Source organism: Seriola lalandi, unplaced genomic scaffold, assembly GCF_002814215.2.
Source record: "Seriola lalandi dorsalis isolate HSWRI2012SDOR001 ecotype SW California unplaced genomic scaffold, Sedor1 jcf7180002054941, whole genome shotgun sequence".
Taxonomy (NCBI): Eukaryota; Metazoa; Chordata; class Actinopteri; order Carangiformes; family Carangidae; genus Seriola; species Seriola lalandi.
The window spans coordinates 369830-391803 of NW_019525492.1; the positions used below are offsets into that span (position 1 = coordinate 369830).

At 43.5% G+C, this 21974-nt stretch overlaps 1 protein-coding gene across 1 annotated transcript in view; it reads left to right on the plus strand.

Moving 5' to 3' along the window:
* The window catches only part of LOC111644716 (neural-cadherin), a 123985-nt gene that overhangs the window by 46118 nt on the left and 55893 nt on the right, over positions 1-21974 (plus strand). Inside the window, exons 2-4 of the mRNA XM_023393678.2 lie at positions 11948-12136; positions 16337-16562; positions 19713-19917. Of these exons, the coding sequence (XP_023249446.2) occupies positions 11948-12136; positions 16337-16562; positions 19713-19917 (620 nt within the window). The remainder of the gene's footprint in view (positions 1-11947; positions 12137-16336; positions 16563-19712; positions 19918-21974) is intronic.

The following is a 21974-nucleotide window of genomic DNA, read 5'->3' on the forward strand; positions in this document are numbered from 1 at the left end:
ACCCCTCCCCCTCCACCCCTCCCTCCTCTGACCACACAGTCAGACCTTAATTGAGTTTTCATGTTGCTGTTCACTCGTCCTCCTCACTCCTGAGAGTCCAGAGGTCGTCCACGTCTCCGCCGGGGCTTATAGATGACATTAGTGGTCAGGAAGTGAACACACACACACACACACACACACACACACACACACACAATTATAAAAGTAAAAAAAATGCTCTTGTCGTACTCGATGCATCTTTCTTTTGAAGCTCTTTTTCTCTGCCACAAACACAAGAAAATAAAACTGATTCTAAAGCTGAAAAACAAGTTAAACTGAGGGAAAATTAAGATTAAATTTTCAGTATTTGGGAGGATAAATTCAAGAAGCGTCAGACGGATGTTGAGACCAACTGTTTAACATGACACCGGTTTGTTTGTGCTGAGATCTTTGATGAGAACTGGAGCTGGAACTAATAATTATTCTCATTACTGGTTTTCATCTTTTGATCAATAAACTGTCAGGAAATACAGAAAAAAGTCTCACTTGGTCTGGTCTGGTTTAGTCTGGTTTAGTCTGGTCTGGTTTAGTCTGGTCTGGTCTGGTTTAGTCTGGTCTGGTCTGGTCTGGTTTAGTCTGGTCTGGTTTATTTTGGTCTGGTTTAGTCTGGTTTATTCTGGTCTGGTTTAGTCTGGTTTATTCTGGTCTGGTTTAGTCTGGTCTAGTCTGGTTTAGTCTGGTCTGGTCTGGTCTTGACATCTCTATCAATATATTTCCAGTTGATCGATTAATTGTTTCAGAACTAAAGGAACAAAAAGTGTCTGAGGTGATTTCACATTAAATCCGGTTTGTTAGTTTAAACTTTTAATTTAATTTCACTCAAACTGTGGAAAAATGTCAAATATAAAAATTAATTTTGAATGAAATTGTTGTTAAATTCACTGTTCATGTGTTTTTTTGCTCCACAGATCTCAGATCAGTGACAATAATAACTGTGTTTACTGCTGCATCACTGTGTCTCTGAACGGGCAGATTTATGCATTGATTTCTCATTTTCTTGTCGTTTATTATTCTCATCATTATCTGCCTTGTTATCGTCACTTTAAACTCATCTCTCTCTCTCTCTCTCTCTCTCTCTCTCTCTTTCATCCCTCTCTCTTCATCAGCAGTGAAAAATGGGGCTTAATTAACTGTGTGCCTGCAGGACTTTGGCTTTCCGTGTGTGTGTGTGTGTGTGTGTGCGTGTGTGTGTGTGTGTGTGTGTGTGTGTGTGTGTGTGTGTGCGTGCGTGCAGAGGTAAAGTAGGCCAGTCTATAAGGTGGTTAATTAGGATGCAGCAGGCCTCTGTCCGCTGGCTCCCAGGGACCAGATGGAGAGCCAGGTTCACAAACAGAGGAGGGCTTGTCCGACGATATTTTCACTTTCACCTCGACTCGACTGCAGAGCGAGAGCCCAGACTTCGGTTTATTTATCCTCCTGCTCGTCTACTCAACCGCCACTCGTCCGTCTCTCACTTCTTCTTCCTGGCATTAATTTGTTGACCTCACTTCCTCCGTGTCGACGGAGGGAATGAGCTGGTTTTGATTTTCCATTACGCCGGCGTTGACTCTGACGCCCCGATCGTACACCAGGACTGACGTGGACATGAACACAACTCGATACGTTACGAAACATGATCTCTGGCACCAGCTCGTGTTGATCCGATAAAAACACTGACACCAACATATGTGCAGATACTTTTGAAGATAAATACGAATGATTTAACAAGTTAACGAGTTAACTCCATCCAAGACGACATCAGTCGTTTCAGTAAAATGTTCACATCAAGCCTCAACCTGACACAGGAGACCGCTGTTCATTTCCTGTTTCCCTGTGAGAGTCAAAAACAGCAGGAACTGATTGTTTCCTAACCTTAATAATGTGTTTGTTATTGTAACCATGACAACGAAGGTCCCTCAACAAAGTCGTTATTTGAACCCAAAAACTTTCAGCCATTAACCGAAAAAGTCTCAAAACAAAACCAACATTTAGAACCTCTCGCCGTCTTCATCTCGCTCGTGTCGGTGAGTTCGGTTCATACTTTTCTCAACGCTGCGTTCAAGAACTGTCCCTTTAAAAATTATTATATCTCATATTCAGTCACGTGACTCCGCCCAGTCCAGCTAACGTTAGTCCACGTTCACTCAACGTGAAGCTGGTGATGGGGACGCTCGTTTGGTTTTTAAAAAGATTCCATTAATAAAGGTCGTTGTCATTTTCCCAGCATGCATTGCACGAGAGGCAGAAATCTGTAGTGGGGCAGGTACAGAAGAGTTCTGCAGAAATGACATTACAATAAAACACAAACGCACCACTTATATTGAGTTATATTAAAGTATTAAGCAGACAATCACACACACACACACACACGCACGAAGACAGAGTGCTTTCACATGTCACAGAGACTTAACATGTCGCCTCGGCAACCGGTCCCATGAGAACACCTGCACCCTGTGAGTCACCACGGAGACACATCCCACACACACACACACACACACACACACACACACACACACACACACACACACACACACACACACACACAAACGCTGACAAATATCCACTTGCCTGCCATAGCACAGGTGTGTGTGTGTGTGTGTGTGTGTGTGTGTGTGTGTGTGTCGTGTAAACTTCAGGTAACACAGATCCCTCTGATCTTTCTCCAGTGCCAACACAGCTGTGTCTGTTTGTGTGTGTGAACTCACTTGATGCGTACACACACACACACACACACACACACACACACACACACACACTCACACACACTCACACACACACACACACACTCACACACACACCAGGGTTAAAAGGGATCAAGTGTTCCTCTGCCACCAGGACAGTGTGTAAAGGACCGTAACGACATTTTAACTTCTTCTCTTCCTTTATCTGAACTCCATAAATAAACCTGAGCTCGACACTCGACTTTATATTTAATGATGTCATTAATTATTTACCAAAGACAAAACGAACCCCGGTAGATGAACAGTCAACACTTACAAAGACAGAGAAGAAGACTGAGCAGGAAGTCACCAGATCATTTACCCACAGTGCAAAGTGTTGTGACGCTACGACGACAGTGGAACTACACGTTGTAAAACATGTGTTGATAAATACACATGGTGCTGATCTGACACAGTTCATTAACCCATGAAGAAGAAGGCGCCCGCTAAAACCTTCATTACTGAGCCTCTGGTGCAGGTAGAAACATGAAATAAAAACTGTTTAAGAGCTTAAACCTTTGACTTTTATTGTGAATCATTGGCAGGAAAAACGAGCTCATCCGTCAACATTCGTTTATTGATTTGTATTTAAATGCTGATGAACGTTGGGGTGAAGAAGGTGAATCTTTACCTCTAGCTAGCGGAAATACTGGCTCCTCCTCTTCCTCCCACGTCACTCACCCTGAGCCTCAACTAGCCGGTTAGCATCTTAGCAGGTTGAAGTCAGTGTCTGAAGTTATTGTCGTACATGTAACTGCTCCAACATCGCTCAGGTCGTTCGCCACTGTCCGAATCACGACGCACTTCACCTGTCACGTCTGTACAAACGATGTACGACGTCCCATTCATCAGGCAACGCTTAGAGCCATCACACCTTCCTGTACTGTGACCCTACAGGTGAGGCAGGGGGGGAGGCGGGGCTCAGGGCTCAGGGGGCGGGGCATCAGAGTTGGGCCCACGGTTAGTTAAAGTAAAAGTAAAATCCCACCATCATCACTGTGGAAACATGCAAAGAAAATACATCTCATCTCAACTTTACTCCAAACAGAGAACTTCACCTGAGCAGGTTTGCCCTCTGACCCCAGACAACAGCACACAGATGTGACACAACATCTGGCTTCTGTTAATAGAAGTTGTTGTAGTTGATTCTGTGAATTTGCTCCTTTTTTTTTCTTCTTCTTCTTCTTGTTCTTCTTCTTTGCACCAAAATAAGTTTCCTGCTGTAACCCTGAGGTGACGCAGCTCAGACGACATTAAAGGTGCGTGCAGGTGATCTCTGGGTTGATGGCTTGTTTGTTTTTTTGCCTCGTCGTTCTCGTGTCTGACACCTTCTTCAACTTCTTCTTCTCATCTCTTCTCGTTTTATCGGCTGGTTTCATCTCGTCGCTCTCGCTGCTCCGGCGCCGCAGCCTGTGACAAACCGGCGTGTTAAAAGCACTTTATAAATAAACACAACTTGCTCTTTAATCACCTTTAATCACCATTATCGGCTGTGTGACAACCTGTGGGCGCGACCACAGTTTAATTTAATCCCCACCCCCACCCCTCCCTCTCTCCTTCGCAAAATCTTGTTTTCCATCCCTTCCCTGGTTGAAGCTCTTTGCTATTTCTGAAGCCGCGGCGGCGCTGGTTCGCTGCCACGGCGCCGCTTCATGCTGAATGCATCAGTCGCCATTCAAGTCAGAGACTCAGAGGGGAAAAGACAGAAAATAGCTCCTCGCATTGTGTCTCCGTCCTCTCGATTCTGTCGCCTACCGTCTCTGATCCCGATACGCTGCGTGTCAGACGAACAAATCCCCCTCCCCAAACAAACAAATGAATTTAAATTAAAAGACAGCAGAATGGAGTTTGGTGTAAACAAAGCTCGGTTTCCTTTCTCTGTTTGGCCTTGTTTTGCATAACAAGCCGTGACACGCTCTGCATTGAGATTCAAATGAGTAAGTGGCGGCTTAAGATGGACTTAGCTGCACTTCACTGGGACTATTTATCCGCTTTCATAAAGGACGTGTCATTCTCGACACTTCCTGTTCGACGAGTCCAGGACAACACATTCTTCTGCGTTGACAGACGAGGCTGTGGGCTTTTTCATTTCTTTGTTTTTTCAGTGCCGAGGGCTTTATGAAACTTTATTGATCCCTGCCAGGAAATGAGGCCATCGCCACTGCAGATAAAGAACGATCAACGAACACGACAGAAACCAGGAGCTCGACCCTCCAACCGGCCGACGCTGATCAATCCTCTCGTTATTCTAAGGAGGTGAAGTTAAAATATTCTCCTCAGGTGAGATCAGACAGTTTCTCTTTTTTTTTTTTTTTTTTTTTTTAAGTAAACAAACATCATGGCGAACACGAAAGTTGCATAAAAGCAACATACAACAGCGTGACAGCGGTTCAGCCGGGACCTGGATGAACATGAGACAGAGACAGTGGGAGGACGGAGGAGGGGGAGATGATAAAAGGAACAAACATCAGCTCTCTCAGTCTCTCTGTGGTCCAGCTGGGACTTCCTGCATCACAACACTCCTCCACTGCATCTCAGAGATTCTTTATGTGTTGTTTTATGGTGGAATATCTTTATGTTTTTTTACACATGGATGGTGACGGATGTTTCCGTGCCTTCAGCAGGCATCACTTCCCTCCGCCCGTCTGAACACGGGGGGGGGGGCGACTCCGGCCCTCTGTGGGACCGTCTGATCTGCTGTCCTGGATGCTTCTCCTTTAAAAGCATAGCAAAGTGGCTGCATGCAGCTAATTAAAAGAGACATGCATTTGTCAAACCATCCATTTTATTCTCATCCTGACACACCCCCCCCCCATTTTAAAATGAAAACATACAGTTTGAAAACATATCCAACCTTTTGACTGGCCGGTTCTTGACTGTGGGAGCAACATTACTGCTTCTACATTTAAAGCTCCTCCAGTATAAAGGTCTGTGTCCATGTGTAGTGTGATTATAGATCAGCTCTAGCTTCTATATTAATACTGTGAAAGTATCAAAGCCTCAGTCCACAGAGAAATGCACACAGCCTGTATTCAGAAACTGAGCCTTAAAACCAGCCGTCAGGACTTCTGGAACTTTGTGATGTCACAACAAAGCAGTCACCAAGCCCCGCCCACCTGGACCCACCATCCAAACCTTTACAGGATTTGGTTTCTCTGAGTGTTTTTACCTGAAATCTGCTTTATTTTTATTGGATCACTCAGAAAACAGTCAGCCAATCAGAAGAGAGGCTCCTCTCTTCTGATTGGCTCACCGACCTGTTGTTACTAGAGCTGCAGAGAGAAGCCTGAGAGAGGAGATGTAAAACTACACTGAGATGATTTTTATATCTTCTGATGGATCAACACTTCAAATAAAACACAGAAGAAGAAGAAAATTATGGAGCTTTAAAAAAAGTTGTAGCTCACCTGACTAATCAGAACCAGAAACCAGAGACGTAAGGATCCAGACTGATCGTTCAGACTGACTATATTATCAGCTGATGGTTAAACTTGCTGCTGCAGACTCTGATGAAGTGTGCGAGCTGTTTCCAGTCTTTTTACCTTCAGCTTGGATCAGAAATGTTCTCGCCTGCTGCTGTAAAACAGACAAAAGTTGAAATTGATTTAGATGTGGTCAGGTTGTTCTGAAACCTCGGGACTCTGCAGCGTTTTCTTCTTTAGTTTAGTCACATTCAAACAGTTTAACAGAATCAACGCCGCTGTGTAACGTAGCTCAGTCCGACTTGAGGGCGGCGCTGATGTGAAACGGAGGGTTAAAGGTCACGGAAAAGTCTTGAACTCTGGATGCACCAAGGAAAGATTCCCGAGGACGCCATAAAAACTATGGAGCAGTTCATTGGGAGTGAGAATTTAATCTAAGCAATGACAGAAAATTACCACAAAACACAAGGGATGATGGGTAGAAGCACAGGGACGAAATAAGTCATGGTTGGAAAACTGAGCGGAAGAAAATGAAGCGTTCTTCACGGGTCAGACAGTTTTAAAAAACACAGAGTTCAAGCTGAAGTTGCCTGGAGATTCGTTTCAGAATCACCCCGACAAATAAAAGATGCACAAAAGAAAACAACAACAACAACAACAACAACAACAACAGAGGGAAATAAAAACGGAAACTTGGTTAAATGTTCATTTTACACTCATTTCACGTGGAAATGTGAAATCACGGCTCAAGGTTCAGGTTCGTCAATCTTCCACTCCTCTTCCTCGCTCCGGGCCGGACGCTCCTCTGTCTTTGTGTATGCATGCGTGCACGTGCTCAGTGAGTCTCGACCCGAGCTCAGCGGCTCGCATCACATCATCAGCTCAATGCTCAGGCTGAGCGGAAGGATACGAGGAAACGCCGCGCTGCACAGAGGCTGAACTCTGCTCTGTTGTTCCGGCAGTTAATGTGAACAGATAACATATGGATGGTTTAGATTTTATTAAAGCCTCAACAGTCGTGGTTTAAAAAGCAAAGTTTGGACCAGATACAGAATCTTCACTGTCCCATCAAAGTTTGTCCTCAGAGTGAAGCTTAAGGAAAAGTTAAAGGTTCAAATCAAAAGGGTTCATCCTCTCGGGAGCAGATTTCAACAGGGTAGTGTTGTCTTAAATCAATCACGGCCGTTACCACTCAACAGAAATCATAATGACAACATGTGACCACGATTGGATCTGAAATACCAGATTATTGGCAACATCACTGGTTCTGACTAATTAGATTAAAACCTGTTGAAATCCTTTTTTGTTGTTGTTTTGTTGTTTCTTTTGTCGCCCGTCTTCCGGCTGCTTCTCTCACTTGACTTGAAAATGAATATTTTAGTTTCCTGTGCCTCCTTCCTCGGTCGCCGTTTTCACAAGTTAGAAAATAAGTCTGTTCCTCTCCTTCTGCTACGTAGCCAAGATCACGACCGTTAAGAGTGAGAAGTGTCCGCTTGTCAATGTGAATCACAGACTGTAAATAAAGATGGACGTCGCCTCTGTGACGTCACCCACAGGTTTCTGAAGCTCAGAGTGAGCTGCTCCACCGTCGCCACCTTGGCAGTGTCTGACTCCGCCACCCTAACTCCCAGCTAATCTGAAAGCGGTTAAAGAGGAGGGGCTTGTGCGGAGCTGAGACTTCGGTTTGTGTCGAGTATTCTGCAGCAGTTTGTACTTCAGCTCCTCATCATTACTGTGCAGTAGTTATCACTTCCTGTTCCCTCGTCATGAAGTCTCTGGGTTTTGTGTTTTTGGTTGATGACTGAAATCAGGTCTGTGTTTAACTCAAGCTCAAGACATTTTCACATTTTATTCTACAACATAAAACACGTCAGTAAATACTCCGGTCGTGATTTCTTCAAGCTTTTACGTCTCGGTTGCTAACGAGTGTCTGAATGAGACTACAGAGGTTGTTGGGGACGTTAACTCACCAGTCCACCTTTAGAGCCTTGTTAACTCAGCAGTCCACCTTTACAGCCTCGTTAACTCAGCAGTCCACCTTTAGAGCCTCGTTAACTCAGCAGTCCACCTTTACAGCCTCTCTGTGTGTTTATACAAACTGTCACTAACTCTGTCAGAGGAAGAACTTTTGTAGAAGAGGTCAGAGAGGAATCAAACTACCAGCTGAAGTTTAGTGGTGTTGATGTTGAAGTCATGTGACCCTGGTGAAGTTGGTTTATAGTCTAACATTAGCTTTTTACTGCTGATTGTATTGAGGCTTCAAACATCAAACAGTGATGTTCATTAGTGAAGATGATCCTGCTGAACTAAACCTCAGGATCAGAAACTGTTGTTATTTTCTCTAATAATCCAAAACACAACGGAGAAATCCTATTGGCTGTTTGTGGAGGGAACCAGGGTGAAGCTAACTTCAGGGTTGGTCACAAACACACTCATCTCCCCTGCAGCTCTGTGTGATTCTTTGCTAATTGACTGATGTCATTTGTCTTTTTGATTTTGTTTCCATTCGTCAGGAAACAGTGAATCACGTCCCACAAGTGAAACTCTGCACAGCTTCCCGCCGCTCCACCCTCTGTCTCCGTCAGTGTTTGAGAGTTTAGTTCTGAAACACAGCGGCTCATTTCACAGAGAATCTGACGCCTCACCTTCTCTGCCGTCGCTCAGTTCAAACGTGATCACAGCTGCCGTCGTTAACTTTGCTGCTTTCGTTGATTTTTGTCTGAATGCTGGCAAACATGGCCGTCTGTTCGCGAGCCGCTCGGTCGTCCCGCAACAGCAACAGAACAAATATACTGTGGACAACACTGATGACGGGCATCATCACACAGCTGGCGAGTCTCTGCTCAGACTACACACTGTATCTGAACACAGCATTCATTAAATGTCATTATTCTGGTGTCAGTGACCCGTCATCAGCCTGGAGGAAACACGCCGGCCAGCTGACTGACTGACTCCTCCCCCTCCTGGATGTTTGTTTCCACACGTGTGCTGACCGCCGGGCGCCGCGCGGCCTCAAACGTGTTGATGTTCATCATGATAATGGGACAGATTTGATTTCATTATCATGACGCGGCCCACAGCGCAGCATATGTAAAGCAACAGACACAAATAGACGTGATTATTCGGGATTTTACGAGACTGAAAAGCAGCAGTGCAGAAGAAGAAGTAGACGAGAGAAGCGCTGAGCTGCGAAACTCCTTCTTCTCCTTCATCACCTCCTCTTCCTCCTCCTCTTTTAACCCTAAGCTTTAATGTCATTTCTCTCTCTTTGTTTACAAGCTTTAATAGATAATGTGGGGGAATGGAAACAGGAAGTACGACGACTTTCACTGAATCACTGAGACACTGAATAAAACTTCAAAAGGCGATTTATTGATATTTATTCGCGATGGACTTTGGAGATCCTGATGTCGGCAGAAAGTAAAAGTGACACTGAGTATTTGAATATATATATATATATTTAAATATATTTGTGTGTGTGTGTGTGTGTGTGTGTGTGTGTGTTCAGATCTGACTGAGTTGTGACTTAGAGAAGAAGGATTGTGATTATTTTTAACTGGTGGTGAAGGGTTAAAGATCAATCTGTTTCTTTTCTCTTCTTTTATTCATACGCACTTTCTCCCTCCTTTTCCTCTATTTTCTCCTCTTCTTTCTCTCCATTGCTCTTTCTCTTCTTCCTCCACCTCTCCTCCCCTTACTCCCCCCTTCTCCTTCTCCTTCATTTATCTTTTGTTCTTCCATTTTCTCCCGTCTTTCTCGCTCATTTCCTCTACTCCCTTGTCTCTTCCTCATCTGTCCTTTCTACCCTCTTTTCCTCATCTCCTCTCTCCTTCCTCCCTCTCCTCCTCTCCTTGTGTCCTCACCCTCTCTCCTACTCTCAGTTTGTTGACAGATGATATAAAGAGGCAGAAACAGAGGCAGACACTGTTGTGTTTTTACCTCCTCCTCCTCGTCCCTTCTTCTTCCTCCTTGGTCTCTCTGAAGACACGTCTCCTCCGTTGCCAAAACAACAGCGAGTGCAGACGCACCTTCAAACCGAACAAATCCCTCCTCAGAACCAGACGACATGAAAAAACAAAAAGACATAAAGAAAGAAGAAAAATGTCGACTGGTAGATGTATGTGTGTGTGTGTGTGTGTGTGTGTGTGTGTGTGTGTGTGTGTGTGTGTGTATTTTTGACTGTGGCCCGCTCTGTGGATGTCGACGTGTGATCTTCTGAAAGTTTTGTTGTTTTATTTTGGAGGAACTGCTTGTTTTCCTCTCTTCCTCCCTGTCACTGCGGCGCTCTTGTCTTCCCGAGCAGCGGGGCGGAAGATGAAAGACGAGGGGGAAAAAACACGACGGCTGTTGTACAGAAATGTCACCTCGTCCCCTTTGACTGAGACCGGCTCGGCTTTCATGCCACAGTCTGAGCGAGCGAGCGGAGCTAACTTATAGCTAACGAGCCGCGTGCCACAAAGCGGACGACAATAGCGAGCGGCTACAGCGGAAGCTAACGAAATGATACTCGACACATACATTTTGTAACGCAGCCTTAAAAGAAACACGTTGATGCAGAAGATATTGGCTCAAAATGACAATTTAAAAGCAGATTTTAGTGCTAACATCATCAACTGCTATCTAGCTAACGTTAGCAATAGCGTTTCCAATGTTCCCATTTATGTAAAAGTTGCTAGCAGTTACCAACACTGTTTTTTGTTGTATAGCTGGAGCACAAATATTTATAATTTGTGCTAATGAAATAAAATGTTTCCATTAATCAGCATGTAAACACAGCAGCAGGTGAAGGAAGTGGAACATGTAGCAGGAGCTGTTGGAGACCAAAGAGCTAAAAGCTAAAAACGTTCATCAGGTCGATTCCAAACACGAACTCAGGCGCTATAGTCACACGTCAAGGTCATACGTGTCATCTTCATCTTCATCTTCTTTGATCTACACGTGACATCTCGTCATAGTCCGCTGCAGTTTAAAGGTTCTGGGATACACAGAGTTCGTTGCTAGTGAGTGGCGTGCAGGTTCTGCAAACCACCAATCACAATCGGTCTTCATCAGTTTATCAAACAACCCAAACAGGCTCCGCCCCCTGCTATGAAATCTTTGTGAGGTCACTGTGACCTTGATCTTTGACCTTTGACCACCAAAATCAAATCAGTTGATCCTTGAGTACTAGTGAATGATTGTGAAGGTGTTTCTGAGATATTGTGTCCATGGAAACGAAAAAGACGGACGGACAAATAAAAGAAGTGGATGGAAACATTAATCCACGTTTTCTTTTGCTGATTTTCTTGAGATCCGATTAAACTTTGTGCGACTTATAGACGGACACGTGGACGTTGTTCGACATGTCGTCCATCTTTGGTTTCAGTGTCGAACGCTGGAGTAAATTCAACCTAAACAGGAACAACAGCGTCATGTGATCAATAATCAAACACCTCGGCTGAGTTAAGCTTGAGATCCAACTAAGAACAACTTTATTAACAGAGATTTGTTTCTTTAATGTTCTCCATGACGTGGATCTATAGGTGTGATTACCTCTGTCACACCTGTTAAAACGGTCACATGATCAATACCAGGTGGAGGTGGACTGGTGTTTCAGTGGTGGTTTCATTTAAAACTAAGGCACAGCTTCCTCCCAGCTGCTCACTTTATAGGTTTGTTTTGTTTATTCTAGGTTTTTGTGTAAATGTTTAAATCTTTTTCAGCAACTTTACGAACTTTAATAAACATATTTTATTTTATATTAATGTGATATAACAGCCGTCTTTCCTCTCCTCCCTCCTCCTCCAGGTGATGAGTGGTACCTGTGCAGGCTCACTCTGAGCATGCCCAGTCAGGCCAACCTGCAGTGGGCCATGTCTCCCTCACCTTACCTGGGCTCGGTGGGTCCTGACGCCACACCTGGCTCTGTGGTGTACCGACTGTCGGCACGGCAACGAGACGGGACGCAGGAACAGACACAGTTCCTCCTACTGGACGGTGAGTCTTTTTATTTTATTTTATTTTATTTTATCTTATTGCATATTTGTTATGTGACCAAAAGTATGTGGACGACTCTGTCCTTTGGTCCGGGTCTGTTCCAGTGAAGAGAAATCTTTGTGCTGCAGGAAACAGTAAAACTTTAGACCAGTGGTTCTCAAACTTTATAACATCACGGACCCTCATCTGATAAGATTTTTACAACACGATGCTAACAGCTTTGTTGGACTCTAAATGTCGTTGTTTCCTCTGGGTTTTAATGATTATTAGAGTCATTTTTAAAAAAGCAGAGCGTTTGTGGAAACACAAACTCATACTGTTAATGAGGACAGGCAGGTGATGTAGCCATGGTTACGGACGGTAACAGAAACTGTTCAGTAGTCAGTAAAAACCAGAATGCCAGTACAGCTGTAGTCCATAAAGAAATGGTTTTCCCATCTAACAACCACATGTGAAGAATTAGTGCAGCAGGTAAATGTAATAATAAGGTTTCCAAGATCGCCGCCGATTCCAGCACAGGAAACACATATTTTACCACATTGGACAGATTTCAATCATTTTGCAATTGAATTCTGTTTTAAATTCACAAATCTCAGTCAATTACAAATTATTTTGAATAATTCAAATATATGATTGTTCTGTTTTAGCAGGACTTTTAATTTGTAAAATGAAGGTAAACTGTTAAAATTTTCACAGGTTAAATTTTTTACAGTGTAATAAATTTCACTTTCTAAAATATGTTGTTTAAAATTTTGATTTGACACCTGTAGGTCATTAATAAGGGAAAAAAGTGGGTGAATGTATTGTGAAAAAAAACAAAAAACAGAACATTTTCTTGCCTGAAATGTCAGCCATCTTGGAAATGTCAGCCATCTTGAATTTTTGAGTGCCTAATGTGTTTTATCAAAAGGAGTTTAGTACTTGTATCCAGATTTGAAAGATTTCCCCTGAAATACGCAGGTTTCTTCCGTGCTAAATGTTACTGTGTCCACATACTTTTGGCCACGTAATGCACATATAAAGGTTCTCTAGAGCACAGTTCTCTTCGCTCTTCAAATACAACCAATATGATGTAGTTTAAGAATAAAATAATCCATTTTTAAAAGCCATATTTTCGGATCCTCGCTCACCTTTCTTCTCGTAGTTGCAGAACGTGTAAGAATTTGTCTCGTGACACGAAGCGAAGCTGCTTCCTCCACGTGTTACTCGCCTAAAAAACCTGTCATGTCTTCGCTCCGGCTCTTATCTGCTGCCTGTATCTGTAATTAGGTCCGCTGCCGCTCCGCCAGGCATTCTGTGACAAACCTATTTTGTTCAAAGGAGCGATTTATAAATAAAATTTGACTTGTTGAATTTCAATTACCGTCAAGTTGGAGAGGGAGAGAAAAATGCACATAAACGGCATGGAGCTGCACTGTTAATCGCTCCCTGGGGCAAAGAAAGCTCCCAGAGTCGGGAATAATAGGAAAGTCTCTGGAGAGGCAGAGAGTGGGAGGGTGGGCGGATGGGTGCCGGTGGCTGTGGATTTTTTATTTTTTTATTTTTTATTTTTTTCAGCGGAGGAGAGAAGGAGGAGAGAAGGAGGAGGAAGGAGTAGGAGAGATATTTTGAGAGCTAATTTCTAATGCTTTCACATTAAGAGCCTCTGACTTCCCTTTGGCGTAATGTGACTACACGTGTACCGTCAAATAATCCAATAATTTACATTAAAAGTGGTTTTTAATATCATGCCAATATGGAAATATATTCACACAGTGTGTGTGTGAAGCCAATTAACGTGACTTCACTCAGTTTGTGGATCTGAGATTTACAGTTTTACAGTGGAGGGCTGATGATGATTGATGATTTTAAACACTTTCATTTCTACCAGCGTCTCTTGTTTTCTATTAAAATAATTCACATCTATTAATGAAGGAAGCAAAATTCTGAATTCTACTTTTTACAGCGGAGTCGACATTTCAATGTTTCCTGCTGAGTCTTTCTAAAGGTTGAATGTAACTGGTTTCATTAAACATATTCTCTAGATAATAATATAATAATCACTATATGTTCTTTTAGTATTTCAATTAAATAATGTGATGTAATAAGTAAAAACGACGTAACTAAGAGCTAAAAAAATGATTAATTTTACAAAGTGAATTAAAAAGTGTAGCTTGATTTTAAATAGTTTTTCTTTATGGTGAATTAAAAAGTTTAACAACAGTCTGAACCGTCTGTAAAATAAAATGTAAACACATCTGAACAACAGCTCTCCACACTTTGTCCTGTCGTCTGTTCGTCTCTCTGACGGACGCTGTGATTGGCTGAGTGGATTTAAATGTGATAAAGTTGATACTGATACTGATATCACCGATAAGAAACCCGACTCTTAAAACAATCGATCGGTCATTCATGGTCCCCAGAGGACGAACGATACTCAGCCCTAAAAGTAAGTGTTAATAAAGATTTGAAGGTGTTTCTCAGTATGACAGTATTAACTAATTGAACATATCAATGTGACTAAGAATCGGTTGGTTAGAGAGTTTGATTAATCGCCCCACCCTCGTCTTGAATTATTGATTACTGCTCTCACTAGAGCCCCATGTACAATCCTCATTAGGGAAGTTAAAGTTAGTTCAACAAACTTTTATTTCCTCACATTCAGGATGTTGCTGCAGGTCCTTGAACGTAGCACGGGCTGCAGGAAACAGATTTTACTGTGTCGTTGTCGTAGATCTGATTCCAGTGAGAATCACATTATTTTAGATTTTTATCTTTATATTGAAACAGAACGTGTCTGTGAGGATTCTCCATCTTTCTGCTCGTTCTTTTCAAAATAAAAACAGTTTAATGAAAAACTAAATAAATGTGTGTCATTTGTAAATGAACCTGCAGAAACAGGAAGTCAGTCAGAGCCTTGGATGAAAAATGTCTCCACAAATAGACGGAGTGGGACGAGGTGATTGACGGGCTGGATGCAGCTGCTGCTGGTTCAAGACCCTCTGGTCAACAGCTGTGGATTCTTCTCCTCCTTTATCCCTCTTTTTCTATCTTCTACACCTCCTTCTACATCTTCCACCCCCCCCCCTCTCTTCACCCAGGGGGGACGTGGGTAAAAAAAAAAGAAAAATTTAACCCGCACTTTTCCTCTAAGTCTTCAAAGAGTGTGTTAACCAGCTCACACACACACACACACACACACACACACACACACACACACACACACACACACACACACACACACAGCAGCCCTCCAGCCTCTGGACAGCTGTGACTGTTTAAACGTCTCCACGACACATTTTGAATCTGAACTTCACAGCGTAACGTCGGTGTTTCATGTTTTATGAAACAGCGAGACTCATCTCTGTGTTTATCCACGACTTTCAGCAGCTTCTCGTCAGATTTCATGTGTCACTTTGAGCTGAGGTTTGTCTCAGGTTACAGAGACTCTGTCAGAGGTTAACTTCAGTTCTTCTGGTTGAATTGAACGTTTTATTTCTGTCTGTGGAGTGATGTCAAAGCTGAAAGACCGACTTATATCTTCATTCATTTCCCTTGAGATTTAACTTCTGTAAGTGACACTTTTATAAGCTATGGAGCTGCCGTTGTGCAAGTAGCCATTAACCTTAACACGCATGTCATCACATGAAAGTATCCATGAAGCAATATGGTCATGGATGTGTTGGGAAAAGTCATGTGACTAAAGGCAGCTACAAACCAGCAGGTGTAAATGTTCTTCTTCTTCTTCTTCTTCGCCTGTATTTTGCTTTTCATGCTTCTCTATCGTTGCTGAAAGTCGAGCCAAAAGAATCATTTTGTGATTATTTTTGCAGATATTAAGGTTGAGATATGAGTCACAATCATTTTTGATTTTTCACTTTGACTGAAAAATAAAATATTTATTTATTTTTCCTTTATTTAATCAGGAAGTCACATTGAGATCAAGATCTCAGTTACAAGTGAGACCTGAGTAAATAAATACAAAGGTTCAGCCATTTAAATCAACGTTCACATATGTATTTATACAGACAGAACTGAGAACCACGGAAATATAGATTTTCTTCCTGTTTAGTTTCAAGAGAATATCTTTCTGCTCCAGTGATTAAATTAAAGAGTAACAGAGATAATGATGATTAAAACTCACAGATTAAAGACATAATGTGTATCTGAAGTATCTCTCTCTCTCTCTCTCTCTCTCTCTCTCTCTCTCGGACCGACCAGGTGGGGACGAGTGCTTCGAGGTAGACCGTCGTTCCGGCGAGATCCGGACCACGGGTCGACCTCTGACCCCGAGTAGGGAGTACCTGCTGCGGGTGCAGGCAGTGGACGGACGCGGGCGTAAAGGCCCCCCGGCCACGGTGGCCATCTTGGCCGGTTACCGCCCGCCGCAGTTCACCAACGCCACCTACAGCCTGAACGTAGCGGAGAACACACCTGTCGGCCAACCGTGAGTCAGACGTCTTAACTGACCTTAAGTGACCTTAAGTCATTCCTTCAGAGTAAGACAAGGATCAGGAGGAAACCTTAAATACTTAAGGGAACATTTTAAGGAAAACTTAACTTAAGGTGTGTTGTGCAGCTGAACTCTGACAGGGTTGTGTAGTGTTAGTAGTGTGTGTAGTAGTGTGTGTAGTAGTGTGTGTAGTAGTGTGTGTAGTATTGCAGTATTGTTAGTGTCAGTATTAGATTCTCAGCTGTGTGTGTTTGTGTCTTTGTCCTCCATGTTTACAGAAACATCATTTACATTCCACTGCCTCAGAAACTGAGTGTAGAAATGGCATCTGTGTGTGTGTGTGTGTGTGTGTGTGTGTGTGTGTGTGTGTGTGTGTGTGTGTGTGTGTGTGTGTGTGTGTTTCTCCACGGTCAGCTCTTTGCTCTGCGTGTCATGTGATGCATGAAAAGATGAACCCTGTAGAGAGAGACAAAAGAGAAGGAGAAGGAGGGAGAGGTGGAGGAGGAGGGGATGATAGAAGGAGGGATGATGAAGAGGAGGAGGAGGAGGAGAGGGAAAGGGATGGAGGGATGAAGAGAGGTGGAGGAGGAGGAGAAGAAGAAGAGGGGGATGGATGAAGAGGACCCAGATGTATGAGTGTGGCCTGAGGCTGAGAATTTGAAAGTGTGGCAAATTCAAATATTTATTAAAAGCGAGGTCTGGATAAACATGAAGGGGAGTGTGTGTGTGTGTGTGTGTGTGTGTGTGTGTGTGTGTGTGTGTGTGTGTGTGTGTGTGTGTGTGTTCCTACATGTGTTTCATGTGTGTCTCTGCTTCCATTATGTCCCTTTTATGTCCTCACGTGTGTCCCTGTGTGTGTGTGTGTGTCCCTGTGTGTGTGTGTGTGTGTGTGTGTGTGTGTGTGTGTGTGTGTGTGTGTGTGTGTGTGTGTGTGTTTCAGTCAAATTGATTAGGCAGGTTGTTTTCGGTCTCTGAGCGCAGAATAATCCGTGAAGGCTTCGGACTTTAAACGCGGCGCTGGACCTCGACCAGCCGCATGTTTGGAAACGGAGACGTGGAGCGGCGTTCTGACGTGGTCATTTCCTCCTCAGGAGTCTTCCTCCGCCTCGTCTCTTCTCGTCCTGTTAAATATAATGACACCACTTCCTTTATAAAGGATTTATAAATGGTTTATAATCAGGTTATTAATTTGGTTGTTAGCGCTTTATAAATCGTTAATAAACAATTATAAACACTCACGTTTTTTTGCCGCCAACACCGATCAGGGGATTTGTATTTGTACATTGATGTTTATGTTTTGACACTTGAAATTTCAATAAGAATATTTCATTAGTCAGATTAATGAGTAGTTAGCATCAACTTGATCTTGCCAAATAGTGAGCTGCATCAATGTATGAAAACTGTTATAACTTGTTTATAATTGTTTATTTATATATAAAGTGTTAACAACCAAATGAATAACCTCATAATAAACCATTTATAAATCCTTTATAAGGGAAGTCTTATTGTGAAATGGTGCCAATATAATGTCTCACAGCCCAAATTCAACGTCTGCGTTCAGACAGACGCTCCAGATGTGCAGAGGTTTATCAGTTCAGATTTTAGAACATGTGGTTGACTTTTCAAAATAATGTCCACTTCACATTTTGCAGAGCTGAGAGAGTCTCCAGCGTCCGTCGTTATCGCCTCATATCAAACTGCCCTTTGGTATTTTACTGATCTTAATTATGACGAGGAAACTCTGCTGTGAAATGTCTGACTTGGCGTTTCGTGCTGCAGAAGTGCTTACCAGGCAGACTTTATATAGATGTCTCACGCCAGCCGGAGCCCATTATTCAAGGTAATTAAACCCAAACTTAATGAAGACAGAGCGACAGTATTTTAGGAATCCACAGGACTTTCATCCTCGCTCGAAACTCTGTCACCGCGTCACGTCTCTTAGACGTAGAGGGATCTGAACCATCTCCGCCCGCCGGTGAATATGATGCGACCACGGCTTTTAGATAAGAACATGGAGATCAGTTACATCTGTGTTCACCGAGGCAGCGTCTCAATCCAGGGGCCGCATCCTTCGGAGGACGTGGCGTTACGAGGGTGTGGCCCTTCGTGGCGTTACGAGGGTGTGGCCCTTCGTGGCGTTACGAGGGGGTGGCCCTTCGTAGACCGCAAAGGTCGAACTGAGATGAGACGGTCTGGTCCACGGAGGCTGCGTCCCACAACATCAGTGGCACGACTAGACTGTCCCATTTCGAAGGCTCCTTCAAATGCGTCCTTCTTTTTTCTTTTCCTGGGCAGATCCTTTGTGGCTCAACATATCCCAAGATTCATTGCGGCGCCGGTAATGAGAGCAAACAGCAGAACACTTGACAGAGAGTCTGAGGATCACACTGTTGAATCTAAGTGTTGTGTTTCAGGTCGGTTCGACAGCTTGAATGGTACAACTGTTAAAACCAAGTTTTTGTAAAAAAAAAAAAAAAAAAAAAAGTAATGTATTGTCAAGGTTGCTAGGCGACAGGAGCGGCGCTTTGTGAGGCAGCGGTAGCGGTAACGACCTCCGTTGATCAGACCGTCTCATTTCAGTTCAGCTGCGACACCATCGTCGTCCGAAAGATGCGGCTACAGTTTCATCACAAAGTGTCGTTCCTGTTGCCTAGCAACCTTGACAACACATAACTTTATTTTCTCACAAAAACCTCGATGTTTTTAATCTTGTACCGTCAAACTCTTGCATTCAACAGTGTGAATCTCAGACTCTCTGTTGGTGTCGTTTGCTTCTATTACGGGTGTGCATGAATCCTGGGATATGATGAGGCGGTGCCCGCGCAAAATAGAGTTTGTGCATGTGGAGGTGAACATGGTCTTTAAACCAGCTGATTCCCTGCAGAGAAAACGCCACAAAAAGCATCAGAACAGAAGGTTTTTGTTGTTTCCTGTAGTAACAGTCAGGGGAGGGGGGGGTTGAGGATGTATTTAGCCTAGCTTAGCATAAAGACTTGAAGCAGAGGGAAACTTTTAATCTTTGTGAAAGAATAAACCGTCCAGCTCCTCAGATTCACGTGTCCGTGTGTGTGTAGAGACAGAAATGTAAGAACGGAGACATTGTGGTTTTAGCATCACACTCTGACCTGCCGTGTTCCCGTGCAGCGTCGCGGCGGTCCAGGCCGTCTCCTTCCAGAAGAAGAGCCTGTCCTACATGCTGCTGGTGAATCCTGGGAACCTGTTCAGCATCAACCAGGAGAGCGGCGCGCTCAGCCTCACCCGGACCGTCGACTACGAGAGCGGACACAACCTCCACACCCTGCAGGTCCGAACCTCCGAACCCGACACGGGCCTCAGCAGCGTGGCAGAGGTGAGATCACACACACACACACACACACACACACACACACAAACACACTCCTCTGCTCACTCTGGAGTCTCATTTTAGGCGCTTATTAAACATTTATCTGCTACTTCACTCATATATTGATCTGGTGTTTATGAACCTCAGTGTGGTGAACACATCCACATCCATCCACATCAGTCAAAGTTTGTTTTCAGAGATTTGGAGACTTTCTAAAAACCGGGCTTCAGTTTTTCAGAGGCGTCATGACGGAAGGAGCTGAGGTAGTTCCTGACACTGTGACATAAACACTGGGGCGTCATGTGATATCAACATTTCAAAAGGTGAATTTAAGAAATGATGTAGAAATGGAGAAAGTGCCCTCAGAGCTCCGAGGGTAATTAACAGCCGCACACGCTGACGGTCGAAGGCGGCGTTGACCCTCGACTATTGAATGCGCCGCTCTCTGATGAAAACTCATTATGAGTTGAGAGGGAGTGCAGCCTCGAAATCAGACGCCGTGATGCAACTGTTTCGTTCACTGTATAATCTGTTTATGTGTTCATTATGCATGCGTAAAAAAAAACTGAGCACGCGGCGTCTTTCACCCGGCGTCCTGTGAAGCCGCTCATGATGAAATCTCTGCGCTCCCTGACCTCAGTGATCCCGTCTGATCAGGTTGTGATCAGCAGTTTTGGCTCAGTTTGTTACGGAGTTTACAGCATCATGGATTAACACACACACACACACACACACACACACACACAGTGCTAAGTGCAGAAACCTTGCAGCTAAGTACTGACTCCTATTCTCACAGTAAGCTCTGAAGACTTCATACAGCAGATAGCTACATCTGTTCACACTCACACACACACACACACACACACACACACAAACACACACACACACACATACACACACACACACACCTAGAGAAATCCATTATCACCTGCTCTCAGTGTCCAGATGGTTGAGACAGAGAATAGTTGCTAAACTACCAGCATCCCCCAAAGGTCTCTGCTGCTCTATAAGCTCGGCTGGCTAATTCACTCTAAAGGCCCTGTGTGTGTGTGTGTGTGTGTGTGTGTGTGTGTGTGTGTGTGTGTGTGTGTGTGTGTGTGTGTGTCAGGTGTGTGGAAAGCCTCCTCAGCACTGCTGATATTACATGTTACTGTAGCTTCTGCAGTTTCTGTTGCCTTCAGCTTCTAAAGACATTTCCAGTCCGTCAGCACGAACTCGTTCGTCTCCGTCATTACAGCTTCATACTTCATACTTCCATCCGTCAGCCTGACAGCCTCCGTCTGCAAATTACTCATTTTATTGCCCCAAAAAAAAGCTCAAACGTTTCAAAATAAAAGCCTCAGTCACGACGGGGAGTTGCATTACCTGAGAATTCACCTGAGAGTTTTCTGTCGTTAACCAAATTTTAAATCAATGACAAAATCAGTCTGTATTTATATTAGTGTTACAGTTTAACAGAGGATCCACGAGCAGTCGTCATGACAACGAGTTCGTTCAACATTACAGCCTCAGGGAATTGAAACTGTAAACCAACTGAATGTTCTTTGTCCATCGAGCCGTCACACACCGATTTCCCACTGGTCAAAAAACCCTCTAAGACCCGCCTTTTTCTTAGCGGGTTCACCTGCGTTTAAAATAACCTGCATGTACCGACTAACTCTGGTGACGGAGGTCGAGCAGCTGAAGAGTCAGGAGAGTGTAGAGACCAAAAACAGCTAAAACAGAGTTTTTAAGTTTCTGTTTTTATATAGAAAGAAAATACCAGTCAGATTTTAGTCTGAACTAAATGTTTGCTGTGAATATATAGTTGTTTAATGTTACTGTGGACAGGAGAGGTTATTTAAGAGAAGATCAAATAATCATTTATTAGTCTCATAGTGGGGAAATAGGTTTATTATAGTCTAGTTCAATTCAGTGTTTTGGTTTATTAAATACAAGCTAATCTATATTAGCCGTTAGCTGAGCGGCAAAACTAATTCTTTATTGTCTTACTTTATCAACACATAAACAAATCTGTTTACATTAGTAAATAAAAAACAAATATGACTGATTCAGCCCCCCCC